This window comes from Pseudopodoces humilis, chromosome 4 (genome assembly GCF_049639895.1).
Source record: "Pseudopodoces humilis isolate 2021_Gansu_Grassland_sample_001 chromosome 4, ASM4963989v1, whole genome shotgun sequence".
Taxonomy (NCBI): domain Eukaryota; kingdom Metazoa; phylum Chordata; class Aves; order Passeriformes; family Paridae; genus Pseudopodoces; species Pseudopodoces humilis.
This window is the reverse complement of record NC_142203.1, coordinates 55937377-55958859: the sequence shown is the minus strand read 5'-3', so window position 1 is coordinate 55958859 and position 21483 is coordinate 55937377. Positions and strand designations below refer to the sequence as shown.

Below are 21483 nucleotides of genomic sequence, written 5' to 3'. Positions count from 1 at the left end.
CAGAGACTGTCTTGATGACCTAGTCATTAATGATCTAGTTGCAGGATTCCCTTTCTGAATCTATGTACCTGCTCTGTCCTCAGTAGTAGCCTGTGAATGTCTGTTACAGACTGTATCAGTTCAAGGACTTTCCATTGTGATATATTGTGACAAAGTTTAGTGTTCAGTTTTGACCTTTAAGAATACCAAAAGCCAGATTTAGATTCACAGAATGATTTAAGTTGGAAGGGACCTTAAAGATCATCTTGTTTCAACTCCCCTGCTGTGGGCAGTGACATTTCCACTAGACCAGACCTTCTAGACTAGATTGAATGGGCCAGAATCACAAACACAGTAAATCTGTATTAAAGGGCTTTGTAGCAGACAGTGGGGCTCATAATAGCAAAAAGTAATTTTGGGTTTGTGAGGTCTGTGAGTATCTTTTATGAATTCTTTTCCTCAGAGCCTTGCGCTTTTTTTTACAGGCACAGTGCTCCAGCTTTGTTCGACACATACATATATATGACATTATTTGTAGGAAGTTACTGCCTTTATTTGCTGCTCAGATTAAAAACATATTGTTTGATACATTTTTTCAAATTATCCATTTAGAGAAACAAACAAAACTCAAACTCATTTTGTACTTTCTCACTTGCAGCTACCAGAATTCTTGGTCAGATCTTCCTATTTTGATTGTATCTAATCTTCAAAGGTACATGTATAAGACCAGCTAAATAGATCTCTGTTGCCCTTTTGGGAAAAAGATAATGTTCACAAGGCTTCATCTGCCTTGAATTATAGGTAATGTTTGCAAGGCTTCATCTGCCTTGAAATATAGGTACGAACTAGGAGAATAACATGTTTACCTGTTAGATGTCAAGTACATTAAATAATCATCAGGACTTGAACAGAAATAGCAGAAAGAAACTAAGTGTACCATTGATGGCAGACTGTTCCTTTCCAGAGAAGTCTGTGCTGACTTTTTGTTGGGATAATTTGCTTTGCTTGCAGCCCTGGACGTTCTCCTGCTTGCTGTGACAATGAAATAATTATGATGAACCATGTCTACAAAGAAAGGTTCCCAAAGGTAATGAATTATATTTAAGATACCCAGTACCTAAATTGATAGACAGCATAGGTTCTAAGTAATTGGTGCTTTTGTTATGGGAAGTAGTGATCCAGCCCAGTAATTGCTTCCATAAAGCATCACTGAGCTCTTACTGCAATGACAAAATCACAATAAAGAAAACTCTGGCTGAGAACTGGACATTCATTTGGCAAGGCTACCTGACTGGTTTTCAAATGAATCGTGCTGGTAATATACTCTGCTGATTGGAATCGGATGATACTGGATTTCAATAGATAGTGTATACTTGGGGAAAACGCATACTGCTTTAGTAAACCAAAACCAGTTTCCAGTGCTAAGACACAAGAACCATCTGCTGCAAAATACCAGCAGATTCCTTCAGTTAGTGCCAGTTCTTCATTTTTCCAAACATTTGCTATATACTTTACATACATGCATATGTATTATATGCACTGAATTAATGCACTTAATGAGATCAGTACAGAGATGTGGGGGTTTGGCTATGAGATAGGAAGACATTTTGCTCTACTGTCCAGAGATCTTGAGACACAGATGAGTTCCTAGGTGTCCCTGTGTGTGCACAGCTTGAAGCACTATCCTCTTGGTTGCTCCTAGGATAACAAAGTACTGTACTTAAAACAAGTTAAAATGGAAGAAATTTCTTTGCATTTCTTCATGTAAGTATGAAGAAAGGTTTATCAAGATTTGCAAAATAATCAAGCAACAATATGAGATGTGAAGAAAGCATTCATCTTAGTGTTTGAGATATGAACTAATATGTGTGGGATTACTGTTTAATAATAATAATATCTTCAAGGGTTTTTTTAAGCATCTGCAGTTCTGTGAGAGCCAGACAGCTGATTCTGTAAAACAGACGCATGTGGGAATGTGCAGACACGTTTGGCAGGACCTGTGAGCCTGTGGTGCTTTTAATTAGTCAAATGAGCCTCTGCTCAGTGAAACTCTGCTCAGTGAAATATTTTTATGGAATAACCATTTTGAAAGTAATGGCTATATTCTACGGTGTAGTATCTGCAGTTTTAGCAGAACAAAATAGACCCCTATGAGTTCTCTATCTTCCTTTTATATATTTCCTCTTTGGCTTTGACTTAAAAGCTTTTTAGTTCTCTTAGTGATGACCACAAGATTAATTCACAGTTAATCACAAGTGACAGACAAAGTTGGGGAGCTGCATAGTAGAACAATAAGGCTGCTGCTTTTCTCTACTGGTAATGTGGGGAAATGTCATCTGTCACTTTGCCCTTGTGTACTTGCCTTCTGGCTTCAGTAATTTCGTGCATTCCAGCTAGGTAAATTCTTAGGCAGTACAGAAATGTTCTGCAGAAATAACTTCAAGGCTATTAGTTTCACGTAGAGCTGATTTAATGTGTTGAACAACTACTTTTCTATAGGCCACAGCTCAGATGGAAGAGAGGCTTCAGGACATTATAACAAATCATTCTCCAGAGAACATCCTTCCTCTGGCAGATGGAGTGCTCAGCTTTACCCACCATCAGATCACAGAACTGGCTCGAGATTGTTTGGATAAATCTCACCAGGGCCTCATCACATCACGATACTTCCTTGAATTACAGCAGAAATTAGACAAATTGCTACAGGAGGTATGAGCCATGAGACTGCTGTCTATTTGCCTGAAAATTGTTTAAATCTGTTTGCCTAAGAGTTTTCTTGAATGTTGTCTCAAATTACGACCGTTTACTCAAGTAATTGTCTAAGTGGTATTCATAAGATGGTGTAATCTACATAATGACTCCTACAAAAACTATAAGGCATCCTAGCATACTGGTCTGGAATGGATGGATTGTAAAGATTCCAGAAACAAAAGCATTATGTCCTGCAGTGCAGGTTGTAGATTGCTGACAGAAGCATGTGCATAAGCCCCAGGCAGGACTGGCTATTCCATATACTTTAAATCAATGAGTTAACATACACACTTTCCTTTCATCAGCCCTACTGTGTTGAGAAAGCAGACAGTAACCCTTAGTTTTCTACTAGTGAGAGATCAGTTAATTATTTGTAATATTCCTCTCATAGCTGAAATGTTGATTAACAGAAATAATGTCTTTCCTAAATGTGTTGAAATTTTCATAGAACAATGAGCTAAATTAATTAAAAAGAAGTTGAAACTTGGCAAATGTGCTGTTACATAAGTCACTGTAGTTTATTAGTGTATCATTTTCAAAAGAATGAGTGCAGCATGTAGCGTACTCAGTTATTTGTGTAGGATTTGACAGTACATTATGACTCAAAATTAACCTGATAGAGCAGCAGATTTGAAATAAATTTGGTATTTTTTTCCAGCTGATAAGTTAGGATGCCTTATCTGTCTTAATTTGTCTTCTGCTTTCTTATGAAAGCACAAACACAAGCAGTTTCAGGGTGGTTTTGGGGTTTTTTTTGTGTTTTTTTTTTGTTTGTTTTTGTTTGTTTGGTTTGGTTTTTTGTTTCATTTGTTTGTTTTTGGGGTTTTTTGTGGGGTTTGTTTTGTTTTGGTGGGTTTTTTTTTGTTTGATTTATTTATTTGTTAATTTCTATTCAGTAAATAGGATTTCTGACATTACTTTGTTTTGAACTTTTTGTCTTCATACAGCCAAACAAAATTTAAGACATCAGTAAATTTACTCTAAAATGTTGAAACCCTATTTTTTAAACATTAAAAATACTTAGTGGTTGCTTGCTAGTCAAGAGGAAGCTTCGAGCTACTAACCTTATGAAAGTATATAGTTCTGCCATGCCAAAGTGCAGGCAGAATTGGCCAGTGTCAAAATACAAGAAAACATGTCTAAGCCAGAAGTCACTGAACCACTGTTAACACTGTATAACCGTATATACCTTAAAATGGCTACATATTAAGTAGAATTTAGAATGCATGTCCACTAACGCCTCTCCCAAAACCTGCTAAAAAAACACGTCAGCACATTATTCTTCAATCTGCATATAAAGCAGTACGTTGTTTAAAAAAATCACCAACCCGCTCATTGTGTCATATTCTATGGTGTTAATTCCTTATTATGAAAAAGATTGCTATTCTGCAAAGACATCATACCTTAGAAAATTCAGACTTAACTTCTGAGTGCACTAATTGTGGACTAACACTTCTTGTTAATAGCATTATATGATAGTATGAAAACATTTTCTTTGCACAACTTTGTTATGGGCACTTAGTTATGCTTTGGTTTCATGTGATTCATTTGTTGTAAGTTCCCAGCTGCAATCTTCAGTAGAAAGCTGCTACTTGGCACTGTGCAGTTGCTTTAACTAGGGGAAGTTACCTCCCTTGAGGTTGAAGCCGCTTGGTTCACTGAAAATTTTTAGAATTTTAAGGTCAAGTGGACCTGAATGCTTTCCTGCTTCATCTCCCTTAAATGTAGTATGTATTGAATCTTTTGTTCTTTTAGGCATCTGAGTGTTCATAAAACTCTACAAAGGTGCTTTAAATTTTGTTGGTGGTTAAAATAGGCAGGTGTTTCGTTTACAGAACAGTTTTACTTGAGCTAAGTTGAAAATGGTCAAAATTATGCTTCTGTCCAGTTAAGGTTCTTCTGAAACCTCTTGCAGCCTGCTAGATGATATTTGTGCCATTTTCTTTTATTCCTTTTTTAAACTCCATAAATTAATTCCTCTTATATATTTGGTGATTTTTAAGATTGTGGTACTTACATCAAGAGCAATATGCATAGCTTCCTGTTTTCATAACATTTTTTTCAAAAATGTAATATATTATAGAAAAACTAATTATTGGTCCTCAGTAATAATTTTGTCTTAGTCTTTATTTTCTTTGCGGTTTTGAATAAGCAAGAGATGCTAAAAAAATTAAGTCTGTGAGTTCTACTGTTCAGAGCAAGGAAATGGTTTGATATTTGAGGCAAGGGTTATTAGTACATTCTAATGAGAAGAAGAATGATACAGTTCCTTTGCATTCACTAGCATCCTTAAATAATGTAATTTGTTCTTAGAGGTGAACATCTAAAAGAAACTTGAAATGCAGCTCAGACCATTGAGCAGATGTTGTTAAACCTTCTAAAAGTATTTTTTCTGTATGTGTTCTTCTATAGCACTTCACCCTCTCTTTTGCAATCTTTGTAGAACTCAATTTTTATTGTTATCCTTTCTACATATACCTTTAGATGAAGCTTCTCTGCAAGTTTATGTTTTTTGTATGTATATCTACATATAAATTGTCATTTTCCTATGACTCACCAAAATGCCACAGTATGAATTTGGGATGGATGTTACTTATATCTATTACTGTTCATTATGGTTTTTTTCATTTTAGCCTAACATTGTTAACAAATTGAGGCAGGATCATAATGTATAGATCTATGTTGATCAGTAATGATACATCATATCAATTTGTAAAACTGATGGTACTAATACTGTGTAAGCTTGAGAAACAAGAAAAAAATAGAAGAAGTAGGTGTTTTTCTGTTGTAGACACTTTTGTTATTACAGTGTTGTTACAAAGTTTTAAAGTTGTGATTATTTTAACAGAAGTTAGTGTTGCTCAGATCTTTGTAATCGCTGCTGGCATCTTGAAATTGATGCTCAGTTTTTATCAGGTATATGCTTCAAACTCTACAGGTGTTCTAAATATCATACATGCTTTCCTAAGTAGTGCATTGAATGTGATTTGGTTTAATATGAGTTTATTTTTATCTTTTAGGCACAAGAGCGATCAGAGAGTGGAGAAATGGCATTTATTAAACAACTTGTTCGAAAAATCCTGATAGTTATTGCTCGTCCTGCTCGCTTACTGGAATGCCTGGTAAGGTCCTGCTTACTATGAGTAGTATTTTTCACTTAGTAGTGTAGGCAGTTCTCTGATTTAGTATTCAAGTCTCTTTACAATTGATTTTTGGAACATGTCAAACAATGTGGTAGGGCTTCATTGTTAGTGGGATCCTTTCCACTTCTATTATTGGATATGTTGGCAGGACCCTCCTGCAGTCTTGTTTGGCTCCCTACTATATTGCAGATACTATGGTGTAGCATCCTTTTCATCAGCTGAGGAAGCTGCTGTTTAAGACCAGTTGGCTTTTTGTGTTGTTTTGTTAGACTTCTCCATTTCTTGGGAGGACTGTTCTGGAATTGTAATTGCTTGGTGATTTTCTCTTTTCTTAACAGTTTCATAATTTTGTTGCACTCAACAGCTGCCAGATCTATAAACAGCTTGAGGTCAGCTCTGCAGTACCTGATCTGGTGATAAGAGCAGCAGAAGATTAGGCTGTCTGGATACATGAGTACTTTGTGTTTTAGTGGGTACTAGAAGGAGTATAAGAGTTAATTTATTTATGCATGAGCACAGCAGTGATGTTGCCAGATTGGGTTAATTTGTGTGAGCTGTGTGGGTGTGTTTCTGCTTTTCTTGCCTGTGCTGTGGGAGCTGGGATGGCTCAGGTGCGGGAAGTTGCTCCTACACACAGAGCCAGTGTGCTTCAGTTGTTCAGTTGAACTTATAAACACTTGCAGAACACAGTGTACACAGGAGGATGGTGTAGACACCCAAATACCATGCCAGAGCCAATCTGAGTCCAAAAGGCCTGGCAGGCAGCCTGAACTGACTTTGAGCCGCTCTGCTTGCCAGTACCAAGATCAGTGTTGATGCTGCACACAGCTATTTGAGGCTGACAGGGCTTATGTGGAAGCCAGCCTGTTGCTAGACTCAAGTTATGCCTGAAATTGTCATAACTGCATTTGCATTGCACTGAATCTGAGCTAGTAAGTCTTTCCAACCTGATTTTGGCTCTGTGCTATGTCCCTTAATCTGTGGCACAGTTAATCCAAACCCTGACTCATTCGGCTCGGCCATGGGCATTTAGAGAGCTGCCTCTATTTCGTTTTGGAAACACTGAGTGTCAGTGTTCCCAGTCACTTTTTTGTTCATGATCTGCAGTTCAGAAGGGATCTAAAAATAAGATATGTGTTCTGAATCAGCATGAAAGAGATGTTTAAAAAAACCAACCAAAACAAAACAAAAAAGAAGGCTTTAGAGACAAAACCACCTTAGCATGTCCCACTTTTGCCATTGAATCCAAACTTTTTACTCCTCCCTGATTCCATGTTTATTCCATGTCTAATGTGTTGTTCCAGGCTCTGTTTACAAGGTTTATGTTTCTACACATCATCCAGTTTTTTATATCCTTGTTTTTTCCCCTCTCTGGTTTGCTTCCTTCTCTATTATCACATACCCAAAAATGCTCTTTAATGATCTTGTAGGCAGTCAGACCACTACTTGTTAATAATACTTTACATCTTTCCATTACAGGCTTGCTAGCTTTCTCCCATCAACCCTTGCTCCCAGCATGATCATTCTCTATATTAGCTTTCTAATTGAGGTGCTGGAGTGTGTCCATTGAAGGGCAGCAAGACTCATGAAGGGTCTAGAAAATGTATCTAGGAGCAGCTGAGGGAGCTGGGTTTGTTTAGTTTCAAGAGGAGGCTCAGGAGGCACGTTATTGCTCTTACAGCTCCCTGAAAGGAAGCTGCCAGGTGGGTCTCTCATATGGTGCCTGCAGGACTACAGGAAATGACCTTAAATTGAGATGGGGGAGATTCAGATTACATATTTGAAAAATTTTTCCCCCCTGTTAGAATGGTCAGGCTTTGGAATAGCTTGTGTAGGGAGGTGGTGAAGTTAGCTGGAGGTGTTCAAGAGGTGATTGGATCTCGTGCTGGGTGATGGTTCTGTGGTTTAGGGGTTACAGTGGTATTGCTGGATGGATGGTTGGACTGAATGGTCTTATGAGTCTCTTTGAACCATGATGATTCTGTGGTTCCAATTCAAGTTCTCTCCTGGTGGTCTATTTGCCTATTAGTTTATTCTCCCTAAGTGCCAGGTTTTAATGGGATCTAGTCCATCTAGTCTCTGTTCACTTAGTTTCCACTTTCTGCCACTGGGATTTTATCCTAGGCTACTTGCTCTGCCTTATCATTCAAGGAGAGTCACGTTCATCCTGCAGCCCTCCTTTTGCTGGGCATGCTGAAGTCAGTGTTAAAAAAGTGGTGCAAGGGCCAGAAACTCAACTGTGTGTCTCATAGTTGAGTTTCAGAGTTGAGTTTCAGTGGCAGGGAAAGCCAGGACAGCTTGCTTCAAGAGTTCTCACTTCAAGCAGGTTCAGGAAGTTTAAATTGGATTGTAAACACCTTGCATCCTATATTTCTACAGATACAGGTAGCTTGAACAAATTTAAGCCCACGATCATACAACAATACATTTTTCATGCAAGGTGTTAAACCTAGATCATAAACATAATTGTAAACTTATAGAAACAGTATTTTTTTCTGTAGCATCTCTCCAGAAACTTTTGAATATTACTGTCTGAAATTTTAGAGTATCTGTCTGAAATCGATACTATGTGTGGAAAACTTCAGCCTCTATAAGAAAGTTCATAAAATGCTAGCAAATAAATCCAGCTTTGTGGTCATCAGACATTTCAGATACCATGCAGTAAAACTGTCAGTTTTCTGATGGTGGTCTTGTCTCAGGTGTTCATAGGATGTAAAATCCTCTTTTAGTTTATAGTTGATAATCATAATGAATAAAGGTTTTATGGTTTCATAGATAGTAAGAGCTACTGTCAATTATTTAAATATTTTTCTCCATTTGTATATGGAAAATGAAATGCAGGGTTGGAAGTGAAGATCAGAAAATAAATTCACTGCTTCTCACTGTTCAGACCTGTGTATGTATATGTGTTTGTTTAGATGTGTACATACACACACACACTCATATGATTAAAATTATCTGTTGTGAAATTGCCTTGTCCTGTTAGTAAGTGGAGGAGAAGCTGTGTATCTGCCACTGTGGCAGCTGAGGAGATGATAATGTTTTCATGACCAAAGTAAAGAGAAATCTTGGCTCATAAAATCATGCTGTTGGCTGCTTTAGTGACAAGGGGTAACATGTAAGAGATACAGCTGGGGACATCATGTAAGATGAGGAGAGTAAGACTAAAATAGCACGTACTATTTAGTTATTGGTTCAGATTGCTGGGCAGGTTTGCAGCATCCTGAGACTTTGAGCTGAGGTAAGTCAGCTTGGATAGTTCATGGGTTTGTGGTAAGTCCTTTTCAGTAGGTTGTAAACATGACGAAAATTACTTCATGACACAGCTGAAACTAAGATTGTTTCTAAAAGACTGAAAATTCCAAAGATATTTTATTTAAGACATGCTACGGCTTACCTGTTAGCTGCAGAAGTTTTGATGCTTCCGAAATGAAGCATGGTACCAAATTTTGCAATCTGTCTTCTGGGTTGGGACGTCAACTTTCCAAGTCCTGAGTAGCCTGATGATCTAGGACAGGACCCTGGTGGCTCAATGTGTAGTCTAAAATGCCATGGAGTTATGTTTGGCTGCAAAACAGCCAGGAAATCAGCTATCTCAACAGTCTGCCTGACTTCTTTCTACATGTGTTCGTGACAGAGCTGACCTACTCGAGGAAAAGGTCTGTTTTGTTACATTAATGACTGATGGCTATAACTCTGTTAAGGATTGCACCTATAGGCACAAACACCATAAAATAATCATGAACAGATGTCTTGGTATGAATTCATACTATTAGAGAGAGAAATTGGGGTTTTGAGTTTCTATTCTTTTGTTGCTTTTTGTTCCTTGTTGAGACTTGCCTTTTTTGGTATGTTATGAATTATAGTTGTAATATAGATAGTTTCCACAGGAGAATGTTTCTTTTCTGGATTTGAAACAATTGGATCAATGAAGCTCAGGTTTTTTAAATCAAGTTTCAATTTTATCTTCATTGTAAAGTTAGTTATTTATTTAATTGTGTTTTCCATAAAAACAGTGCACATATATTGATTAGAAAGACTTGAAATTACTACTTCAGAAGTAAAAAGCATAGTGCAATATACTTACATAGTCGTAGTGGATTTTTATAACCAAACACATGCAGGGAGATAGTTTATTTGAAATCTTACTTTGATGGTTATAGGTCATTTCATTCAGTATTATATGAAGTTTTTATGGCAGAGAACAAACTATTCATATAAAGTAGTGCTCTGAAATAATGACATACAATTCCATTGCTTACAGCATGTTACACTGTATAAGAATCAGAATAGATTAATAGACTACTAGTAATAGAAAAAAGTGGTATTGTTCTTAGTAGGAAAATGCCATATATGTGGAGTTGGAAGAAGCAAAGGAAGTTTTTATGTTAGACCCTAAGGAACCAGTTTCAACTGAGAAAACGATGATTATTTTTCCTCTAGGAATTTGATCCCGAAGAGTTTTACTATCTTTTGGAAGCAGCTGAGGGCCATGCTAAAGAGGGGCAAGGCATTAAAACAGACATCCCTCGATATATTATTAGCCAGCTGGGCTTAAATAAAGATCCTCTGGAAGGTAAGTGAATCTGTTGGTATAGCTGTAGATTTCTAGGTTCTTCCTTCTCAATGTGTTCTATCATTCTGATAATCTGTGTGCACCTGAAAAGGGTCAAGGTGAAGATGGTAGCAGAACAAGTGTTTGTGGACTTGCACTGTACTCTCACAAGCTCAAACATATTTAAAAGACCATCTTTTCAGAATGGATTTTTTTTTTTTGCAAATTTTAAAAACTTTTGAGTTTTGAAAATACACAAATACACTCTACCAGTGATACCACTCATCTTCCAGCCTGACAATGCAACTTCCTCATTGCAGCTCTAGCTGAAACTTGCTGGAATAATTTGATGGTGATTGTTATCTAAGCACAGTTACAAAGGACCCTTGATTGCATGGTTGTTTGCCTTTCAGTTCTCCCGGGTTCCTTCATCTTAGGAGACTATCCCATCAATTTTCTGTGTAATTTGAGTCCATGCTGGGTGCTTTTTTAGGGGGAACTTAGGTTCCAGTGAAGGTATTGTCACTGCAGAATTTTTCTTTAATGTGAGAGCAGTGAGGCACTGGAGTATGTCGCCCAGAGAAGTGGTGGGTGCCCCATCCTTGCAAGTGTGTAAGACCGGACAGAATGGTCCTCTGAGTAACCTGGTCTAGTGGAAAGTAACCCACCTAACTGATCAGGGGAAGCCAGCTGATGCAATCTTCTTGCATTTCAGTAAAGTTTTGACACTGTCTGTCACAGCATCCTGCTGCATAAACACATAATTTGATGGGAGAGCAGCTGGCTCGTGGGTCAAACACAAGGGGTTACAGTGAATGGGGTGACATCAGAGTGGGGACCTGTCACTAGGAGGGTTCCTCAGGGCTCCACCTTAGGCTCTGTGCTCTTCAATATCTTCATAAATGCCTTGGGTGCAGGGCTGGGAGGGATACAAAGTTCACAGATGGTACAAAACTAGGAGGAGCTGTTGACTCCCTCCAGGCCAGGAGGGCCTGCCAAGAGGGCTGGGCAGTCACCAACCATATGAAGTTCAAGAGTAAAGGAAAGTGCCGGGTTATGCACCTGGGATGGGACAACCCTGGATGTACAGACAGACAGGAATGAGAGGCTGGAGAGCAGTGCCATGGAAAGGGTCCTGGGAGTCCTGGTCCATGGCAAGTTGAATGTGAGCCAGCAGTGCCCTGGCAGCCAGGAGGGCCACCTGTGTCCTGGGGGTATCAGGGACAGCATTGCCAGCCAGGCAAGGGAGGGGATTGTCCCGCTCTGCTCTGCTCTGGGGCAGCCTCACCTCGAGTGCTGAGGGCAATTTTCAGCAATGCAATATAAGAGAAACCTTAAACTGTTGGAAAGCATCCAAAGGAGGGCAACAGAGATGGTGACAGGCCTTGAGGGAAGGCGTATGAGGAGCGGCTGAGGTCACTTGGTCTGTTCAGCCTGGAGGAGACTGAGGGGAGACCCCATTGCAGTCACAACTTCCTCATGAGGGGAAGAGGAGGAGCAGGCACTGATCTCTTATCTCTGGTGAGCAGTGACAGGACCCAAGGGGATGGCCAGAAGTGGTGTAAGGGGAGGTTTAGGTTGGACATTAGGAAAAGGTTTACTCCCAGAGGGTGGCTGGGCATTAGAACAGTCTTCCCAGGGAAGTGGTCACAGCACCAGCCTGACAGAGTTCCAAGAAGTTCTCAGGCACGTGGTGTATCTCTTGGGGGTGGTCCTGTGCAGGGCCAGGAGCTGGACTTGATCGTTCTTTGGGTCCCTTACAACTTAGTGGATACTGTGATTCTGTGTCCCAGCCCATTGCAGAAGGTTTAGAACAAGATCTTCTAGGTCCTTTCTAACCCAAGGTTAGAAGTTATGGTTCTTTTAAGGACATCACTGAAAAAAATAAAATTACTTCTGTGTCCTAGTCATATCATCTTCTTTGCCACCCTGAGACCAGGTTCTATCACTGGAAATAGAAATTTTCAATAGAAATTGGTTCACTGTGTTCAGTGATAGTTCTGCAATTTGGAAGAAGTTAGCAGAAATGCCATCATGGAAAAATGAGCCTAGCTGATGCCAATCAGCTTGTCTGCTGTGTTATCAGCCAGGACTAGGAGAGGGCTCGATAACAAAATAATAGTAAAAAAATATGATAAACCTTTTATTTTGCTAGCTTTCATGGTGTAAGATCACATGTTAAATCAGAAAAGTAGTATATTGTGTGTTAAAACTCTTTACCTGATCTAAAACAGTTTGTGAAGTTCAGCACTGCCAGTTGTGTCAGCGATTTGGTTAGTTCTAATTCAATTAGATTGAGTATTGTTACAGATGACATTGATGTTATATTAACAGATCTAAAGAAAGTCAAGCTTATTATTAGTCCACTTCCTATCTTCACAGAACTTCCTCATCCAAATTTAATATTATTTTTTGTCTGAGGGACAGATTAACAGCTTTGATGCTTTTTGTTTATATTTGGAGTGCAGCAAAGGAAGCCAGACAAATTGGGAAAATATACATAAATACATTTTTCCCTTTGGTTTTGGAAAAGATCAAGAAGTATTGAATTTTTGTTCAAGATAAAGCATTGTCTTCTGGATTTGGTGAGCTCTTGGTCTGTCCTAAACAGACACTTCATCAGTAATTCTTCAATAATCAAGTATGCAAGATTTAATTTGGAGTGTGGGTTGAGAGTTTTGTATCATTGACTCTGGTTCTACCAGTTAACCTTATCTTTCTCACTGTCTCTTCCTGGCCACTTGGATAAAAGTGTTCCTCTGCAGTAGTCAATAATCTGTCACTACCCAAGTTTAATAACAACTTCGAATTTTTTTTTTTAACAGTTTTCTGTGAGAGAGGTCTAGAAACAAATGCATATATATAAATAAAGAATACTGCTTTCTTTAACTAAGATTTTTTTTTTTTATTGGAGCATGTAGGACACATCTTGCTATATTTAATAAACTGAATATATTAATGAATATAATAACAAACTTTGAAGCATTCAAATGATAATTGAAATGTTGGGTTTTGGGTTTTTTTCTGAAGGAAAAATGGTCTGTGTGGTTTGTCAGTAAAAGTGGTATATGATATGGATTACTGATATTTGGTTCAGTTGAAGATTTGAGCAATTGAATTATTTAGTATTTTATTTTGAAGATTAATGTGTATGAGTATTTGTAATAGGTAATTTAGGCCATCTGATTTGTGCCAATGCTTTCCTCCCACACTCCAAAAAAAGAAATATTTATAAGCAGTGTAAATCACTGTACAATGACTTTTTAAGTGACCTGGTTTTGATGTAAATAAAAAAAAAATCCCTCTATATATAGGGATACTACTTAAGCAAAAATAAAAGAAGGGCACTATGGGTTTATGCCCTGGAATTAATGGTTTACAAAGAGAATTACTGGGAGCACTGTATTTGTTACTATAAAAATGCTATGGGAAGATCATCCTCAAGAACCTTAAAACCCTTTTATGTAAAAATAGATTTTTTTTTAAAAAAGAGAACCAAATTTTTCAAAACAAAAAAAGCGCACCTCAGTAGCAGAATTCTGAAATGCAGAATTGTATTTTCAACCAAGATGTTAATTTATGTCTTCAATGTTCATAAACGTTCATGCAAAGGATTTTATTTCGTCTGCAGGGAAAATCTACCTACTTTAGACTTTTCTCTACTTCCCTCCTTTGTTTGCAGTCATAACTGTAGTCCTTTCTTTGAGTGAAATGATGCTTGCATTATTTGGAGATAATGCTAGATAAATTTATACTATACTGAAAGCAATACCACAACAGATTCATCACTTAGCGGAGACTGGTGGCTGCATTTTTGAAGAGTTCCCTGGGGAGAAATTTTTCTCCATGTTTTTTAAATTGCCATCTTTACCTTTTTGAATCATGAGTCTTTGGAAATGGTTTAAATCAATGAAAGAAAAAGGACAGATGTTTAATGGTATTTAGATGAGTTTGAAAAATCTCTTCAGGCATTGCAAAATGGTTCCATAGCTCCCTGTTTTGAAAGCTGGCTCTTGATTCCATCCCATTAGTACCTACCGCTTGCAAATAATACGGATTTCTCAGCTAATGGTTACTTTGCAAAAGTTTTGTTTCAAAAAAGATTATTTTGATTTACTATTTATGAAAGTAATTTCAGTTGAGAAGGCTGTCAAAATATATTATTTCAGCTAGCTTAGTTCTTGCCCATACAAAAAAGATTTCATCAAAACTTCTATTCTAAAATCCCCATGTTCATAAAACTGTGACTTTTGACAGGAAAGTCCATGTTCAGCCTATATAAATTTTTTTCTTTGAGATTTTGTTTGTTTATTTAGTGGGCAATTTTCAGTGTTTATTGACTTAAACTTTTGAATGCTTTTTGGCTTCTTTAATATTTGAAGGATCTGTTTGGCTTTTGAAGTGACAATCTGTTTTCTTCTGTTTCTTACACTTACCCCATACTTCAGTTTGTATAATGGTTAGAAATGAGAATTACTCCTAAATCTTTAGCTGTTCCAACAGAAAATTATCTATGTGGTTAATTTGCTTTTAAAAATTGCAGGTAAGTATTGTGGAGCATTTCACTTCTAAAAATCACTTATTTTTATATAGAAAAACAGTTTAGATAGTCTATGTGAATATTCAGTTATATTTCATAGCCGTAAATTCAGTTAACAGTCCTGAGATAAAAACAAATCTTGCAAATTTTAGGTGGTCTTATTTCTGATTCCCAGCACATAATTGAGATAAAATTTGCATCTTTGGCTATGTAGGATATATAATTAAATGTGTATATGGTTGCTGGGGTCTTTTAGTGACTGGGTGTCCTGTTGAGCTTTTTTTACCCAGTTGAATTCTTGGTTACTGTCCACCCTGAAGAACAAGCTGGGCTTTGGAGCTCTGCAGCAGAGGTTGACCTTGACAGGGACAACCTGATCAAGAAAATCTTACTTTCCTGGAGATGTCATGTCTGTTAGTCACTCTGTAAATGATAAGTTTCCACAAAAGTGGCTTTTAGCTTATTCTGGTAGGTTTATCGGCATTTCTTTGTAGAAGAAGCAAAATATTTAGTGTCCATCTTAGGTCTAAACTAGAAACTTTTGCTGTAACTATGGAGGAGCCCGAGAAGGATGGGGCCTACTGTTAACCCCTTAGGGGCTAAGATACTCAGAAGGTTTAGCAGATTAGTGCTGTCTTTCCCTTAGTGCTCAGTTTGCATGCAGCTCCTGGAATTCCCAGGTCTCAGCAGTGAAAACAGTATTGCTCTTCATTGCTTCATGGCTAATCTTAATTGCTTCAGTGGAAGACTGTTACATAGGCACTGAAGAGCAAGTCTTCATTTTCTGGGTGGATTTTTTAATATATGCTTGGCGATGCCCTGAAAGTTATTTGTCAAGTGCTACAGGTAGGACACCATTTTCTACTAAGTATTCCAGAAAGGTGTCACTTCTCACATCTTCTGTGCTTCATTTAGTTCTGTATTTTTCACAGTAAACAATGAAGTTTTTAATTTTTCTTTCCAGAAATTGCTCAGCTAGCTAATTGTGACAGTGGGACAGCAGAAACTCTGGAAGCAGATGAATCAATAAATGTAAGTTTTCCTGTTATGTTGCTGCTTTTGCTGAATGTGAGAAAGGAAAATCTGGTGTGTTCCCCCAACCCTGCCTGTTCTGTTTTCTCCTGGTATGTGTAAACAGATTGAACAAACATTGGTTAATACTCACACTAATTCTGTGAAGCTCTTCAGGCAGAAGGCTTTCAAAAGATACAAGCAAGCTTTCTACCTATTTTCCTACATATCTCAGTATCTTCATCTTCCACAAAGTTAGTGTTTACCATGTGGTAATAACTTTACCACAAAATCGACCACTGCTTTCTTTTTTTTTCTATTCAATCAACATATTTCTTTTTCTTTTAGAAGTATTGGTAAACTATTTAATAAAATAAAGTATTTTAAAGAGGTTTTAAAACAGTCCACTCACAGAGGCAGCTAATGGTCAAATTGATTGAGAGATTCTGAACAGATCCAGTGAAGAGACAAGGAAGAAATGAGTAAGTTAGCAAATAGCTTGGATTCAGGAAATTATTTTACAGTTTGAAAGGTTTTGCATCATTCTTCTGAATCTATGTTCAAAAACACTTGCCTGCAGCAATGGGTATCTTACACTAATATTTTGTGAGATGTTTTCTCAGAATGACAAAAGAAAAGCAAATTGGACATGGTGATTGTGGGCTTAAATGCGATTATTTTAAATTCTTACTCCTAAAAGTTGGTTATTATACCTTGGATTTCAGTCAACAGAGTAGATGAAGTTCTAACAACTTAGTCCTGATTTTCAGTGCAAGTGGATAATGAAAACTAGAGCAGTTTTAGGGGATGTCTAGGTAATTCAATACTTAATGGTACTTAACAAGTATTTACAAACGTTAGCAGGCGTGGATTATCTGTTAGACCTTTTCTGATACATAGCAGAAAAGACATCATTCTCTGCTACATGTCATGTTATTTTGGGATATTTTCTAACATTTGGCAAAGTGCCACTTATGAAGGATTCTGTAATTGACAAAAAAGGTGTTTCTTCTGCTGCTGCTTTCATTCATCTGCATTTAAAATACTGTATTAGACCTGGGCAACATTTAGTGCAGCAATACTGACAAATTGGAGAAAAGACAGAGTAACTAGAAAGCATGAGGGAAGTGTCAAAGTAATTAACTGAATCTTAGGTGCAAACTGGCTTAGCATTAGCCAAGCAATTGAAATTGTGAAGCTACTTGTGTTGTGTGAATACTGAAGAAATAGGGAAAGGCTAATGTGGTGTAATAAAGGAATGTGAATAGGGGAGATGATTAAATCAGTAAAGAAAACTATAGAGGGAATATTTGGAAACATCTCAAAATGTAGCTATGGAATAAACACACATGAGAAGTGACAGGAAGCATAACTTTCAACAACAGGACATCATGAATAGCAATTAGGAAGAATCCTTTACTGGCAGACAAGTGGGCTGAACAATTTAATAAGTCCTCTCTTTCAGCTCCTGTGTAGTTCATTATATTAACATTTTCACTAGTCTTGCACTGAATTTTCTTCAGCAAGCATGTAATTAAAAATGTTTCAACCAGGTCTACTTTCAACTTCTGTTACTGAACTTACATGGATAGGGATCACGGAATTTCTTAGAGATTCAAAAGACATTTGAGAAAGATCTTGTGGGTTTGGAAGTCTGCATTTGGAGTCTTGTGCCTGCATCTTTTCCCCCTGAACCCAATTCTAATTCACACACCTTCAAGATTAATTAAAAATTCAAACCAGAAAAAAGGTTTTGCCATACTTGGGGTAACTTGTTTTTGAAAAAGTTCTGACAAAGAAGTGGATTAAAGCGACCTCTTTAGAGGTAGAATTAATGCATTTTTATTTTCCGTCTTTTTCTCTTGGTTTTGTTTCATTTCACCATCTTTCCTGTTATGTCACACTCTGTCCTAACCCTAGTTTGAAGTGTGCCAAAGTTTATTTGAGTGAGCAAGAATGCATTGACAGTTTGTTGCTACCAGGTCGTAATACGAAAGTCAGATTTACTAAAATGGGAAGGCAGTGTCCAGCGAGTGCCGTGTGGAATTCACAGAAGTCCATGACTCCAGATAAGAATTGCCAGTAACTACTCTTCCAGAAGCCTTTGTGGCTGTAACCTGTGTATGGAGAGGAGTGGACAGTTTGCTGCTGTGCAGCAGATACCTGCTTGATGAAGAAGCAGCTTTGTTTCAGGAGCCCCTTGGTCCCTCTGTATGTTGGCTGTGTGGCTTGCTGTCCAGAGCTTTTACCTGGCTCATCAGTGTGACAGCCTGGTGATAGCTGGTTTTTCGTTTGTTTTTTTTTCCGCCTGATTTTGAAAAAAAAGTATTAACTTCGTTCATTCTCATCTCTTTGAAGAGCTCTAATACCTCGCTGAAGCTGCAGAGGAAACCTCGGGAAAGTGATTTTGAAACAATTAAACTGATTAGTAATGGAGCTTATGGGTGAGTAATCCCTAACTGTGATAGCTCTTTTGCATGTTAGTTTTGCTTAATTTCCCATTTCTTATTCCAGGTATCTTTGTGTGATGGAGTGAGTTTGCACCCTGCTTTTTTCATTTTGCATTCTTGTTTTGTTACTAGTATTTTAAGTTCACAAGGTTTTGGAAAGTTTTCTAGGCAGTAATGAATTACTCTGTGCTGCAGTAAATTAAAGTACTGAATATTACATCAGAAAGATTTTTCAGAATCAGATAGCATGCTAAAGATGAAATGTGAATAAATCAAAGGGCAGATTCAAGCTCACCTTTATAATACTGTGAAAAGTCTGTTTATGCAGATGTGAGAAAGAATTATATATCATCTCTAGGGAAACAGATTGATAAAAATGAGTGCTTACTTGACCTAGAAGTATTGTTGCAATAGACGCAAATTTCCTGAAGTAGGGTAGCAGTGTTTTGTTGCCTTGTGGATGCTGTTCTAGTTCTCGGATTTTAACAACTAGCTTTGAAGGAATTGCTATTTCTTGGTTTGTTTCTGCATACTTGTAGAGTGCATAGCTTACTGCCAAGGATATGTAAGTCATCTGAAGATATCCTAGAAGACCAATTCAAAATTCTGGTAACCTGGGCCACTAAATGAACACAGAAAGTATTTTCTGAAAGTACTGTGCAGTGGTGATGTCTGTCTTCAGTCCCCTCTTCTAGTCCTGTACCATGTTAGACCCTTGTTTGGCTCCTCCTCTGCACTGAAATGTATCAAGACAGGAACTGTTCTGTGTAACCTGTAGGAACAAAAAGGATGTAAACTGGCTCAAAAAAGAGAGTTTCCATCTTGCAGTGATGAACCCATTGCCAATTGAGCCTGGCGGAGGAGGAAGGTGGTGCTACTTTTCAGCACTGACCCCATGAGACTAACTCTGCTTGAGGTGGGAAGTGTCAGCGAGCTGCTAGGGCTGAGCATTCTGCGAAGGGATCTTGGACATAGGAGAAAAAGCACCTGCAATCTACCCATTCAAGTTCTGTGTGACTGCTGAATGGTCTGAGGCTATTGGGCTCTCTGATGGATTTTAGTTAAAGGTAGCCATGAGTTCTGGAACAGGAGGCATTTAGTACTGCCTAGACTGTTGGCCATGGTAGTTTGTGTGGAGGCTGCTTGTGTCTAGGCATTTTTTCATAACTCAGAAAAAAGCCCAAGCAAAATAGTATAATCTGCATTAAAGTTATATAAATACTCAAATACATTTTCCCACTAGTCAAGCTCGGCTCAGTTAATTTTCTCAGAACTTCTTCACAGACAAATTTGCTGCTTACCGTATCTCACTTTCTCCCAGTTATCCCAGTACCTCAAAAGCCTGCCTCTCAGCAGTTAGCAGTAGATGCTGATTCCCTCCCTAGCTGCACCCCTTTCTCCTTCCATTGGCAGATGTTAAGTCCCCTCCATTCTTCTCTTCATCTCTTTTTTTTACTGGAGGAGGATAAAAAGAACTGTGTGGGGTAGGCACCTGTTGTAGAAAGGGGTGTTGAGAGTCACTGAACCTTTCACAGTTCCGAGAAGTTTTCAGAGCTGAGGGATGGGGAGAGGAAGGAGCAGCTGCAGCTCAGCATGCAGCAGTCAGCAGAGTAGGCCTGGCACCTGAAGGCAGAGGTTCATTGCACCTCCTTGTGCCACTTGCTCCATAGGTGTTACAGCCAGAAGGAGGCTCAAAGAGCCGTTAAGAAGTACAGACTAGATTCACCTGTCCATCTGAAACCAGAGACAAAAATGGATCTGCAGAGCTGGAAAAGAACAGATGAAAAGCCACAGCCTTCTATGGCATGCACTTACATTTTTCTCCTCATGTCTGTGGAAGGGAAAATCAAGGCTTTATTGATTATCTTTAAATGCCAATAGCATGCAAAATTGGCATTTTGGCAGTGTTGGCATAATGCTGTAAAAATGTTGGCAGTGTTGGCATAATGCTGATAAATACATGAAGAAAGGTTCTAGAGAATAACCAGCTTGGAGTAAATCCAGATTCTTCATGAATCATTGTTTTGATTAGCAAGTGTAAAAACAGGGGTAGACTGCCAGGTTATAATGCAGTAGTATTAGTGGAAAGCAGTGGAATTAGTGAAAGTAGTAGTGTTAGTGGAAATTGAAAAGCTTCTCACTAGTAGAGTGATATTACTTCCATCAGTAAGGAAGTAATAACAAAGTAGATTGTGTTGGTTTTCATTTTTCTTCTAAATGGTTACTTCTTAGAAGAAAAGTCAAAACTGAGAAAAAAACCAGCCTATTGACTCTGGCTGGATTCCTGGCACCTGCCAAATCTATTCTGTCACTCTCCTCCACAACTGGATGGGGGAGAGAAAATACAATGAAGGGTTCATGAATTGAGATAAAGACTGGGAGGGATCACTACTGAAATACCATCATAGGCAAAACAGAGTTGAATTTGGGATATTAAATTAATTTATTGCTAACAAAATCAGAGCAGAATAATTAGAAGTACAATGAGACCTTAAAAATCCCCTTCCTCCCACCACTCCATCCTTCTCAGCTCTGTCTCCTCCTCCCAACAATGCAGGGACACAGGGAATGGGGATAATAGTGAGTTCATCGCATCTTGTTCCTGCTGCTGCTCAGCAAGGAGTGTACTTCCTCTGCTTGTGTGGGTCCTTCCCACAGGAGACAATTCTCCATGAATTTCTTCAATGTGAGTCCATCCCATAAGCAACAGCCCTCCCCAGCGTGCTGCAACATGGGTCACTCTTCCATGGCGCGCAGTTCTTCAGGCACAGCCTGTTACTGTGTGGGCCCCTGCCAGGGTCACAAGTTGTACCAGGAAACCTGCTCCACTACTACCAAACCTTGCTATACAAACCCAATATGTGGAGAAGGAAAGGAGCACAATGAAATGTGAGACAGTAAACTTCTAGAAGTCTTTACTCGCTTTTAAAAGTTATTTTAGCACCTATTCAATAATGTTAATTGAGGAGGCTTGTGCTCCTAAGTTCTCTAGGACATCACTTTTTCAAAACTATCTGTTTCCTTGAAAATCACTACTATATCAGATGGACTGTA

The 21483-nt window shown here is 38.2% G+C and overlaps 1 protein-coding gene across 4 annotated transcripts in view; it reads left to right on the top strand.

The window, feature by feature from the left end:
• The window catches only part of MAST4 (microtubule associated serine/threonine kinase family member 4), a 277440-nt gene that overhangs the window by 226708 nt on the left and 29249 nt on the right, over nucleotides 1-21483 (top strand). For all 4 annotated transcript variants that reach the window (XM_014258860.2, XM_014258861.2, XM_088054564.1 and 1 more), the window contains 6 exons: nucleotides 991-1066; nucleotides 2479-2688; nucleotides 5751-5852; nucleotides 10317-10449; nucleotides 15933-16000; nucleotides 18338-18423. In XM_014258860.2, coding sequence (XP_014114335.2) covers nucleotides 991-1066; nucleotides 2479-2688; nucleotides 5751-5852; nucleotides 10317-10449; nucleotides 15933-16000; nucleotides 18338-18423 — 675 coding nt within the window. The remainder of the gene's footprint in view (nucleotides 1-990; nucleotides 1067-2478; nucleotides 2689-5750; nucleotides 5853-10316; nucleotides 10450-15932; nucleotides 16001-18337; nucleotides 18424-21483) is intronic.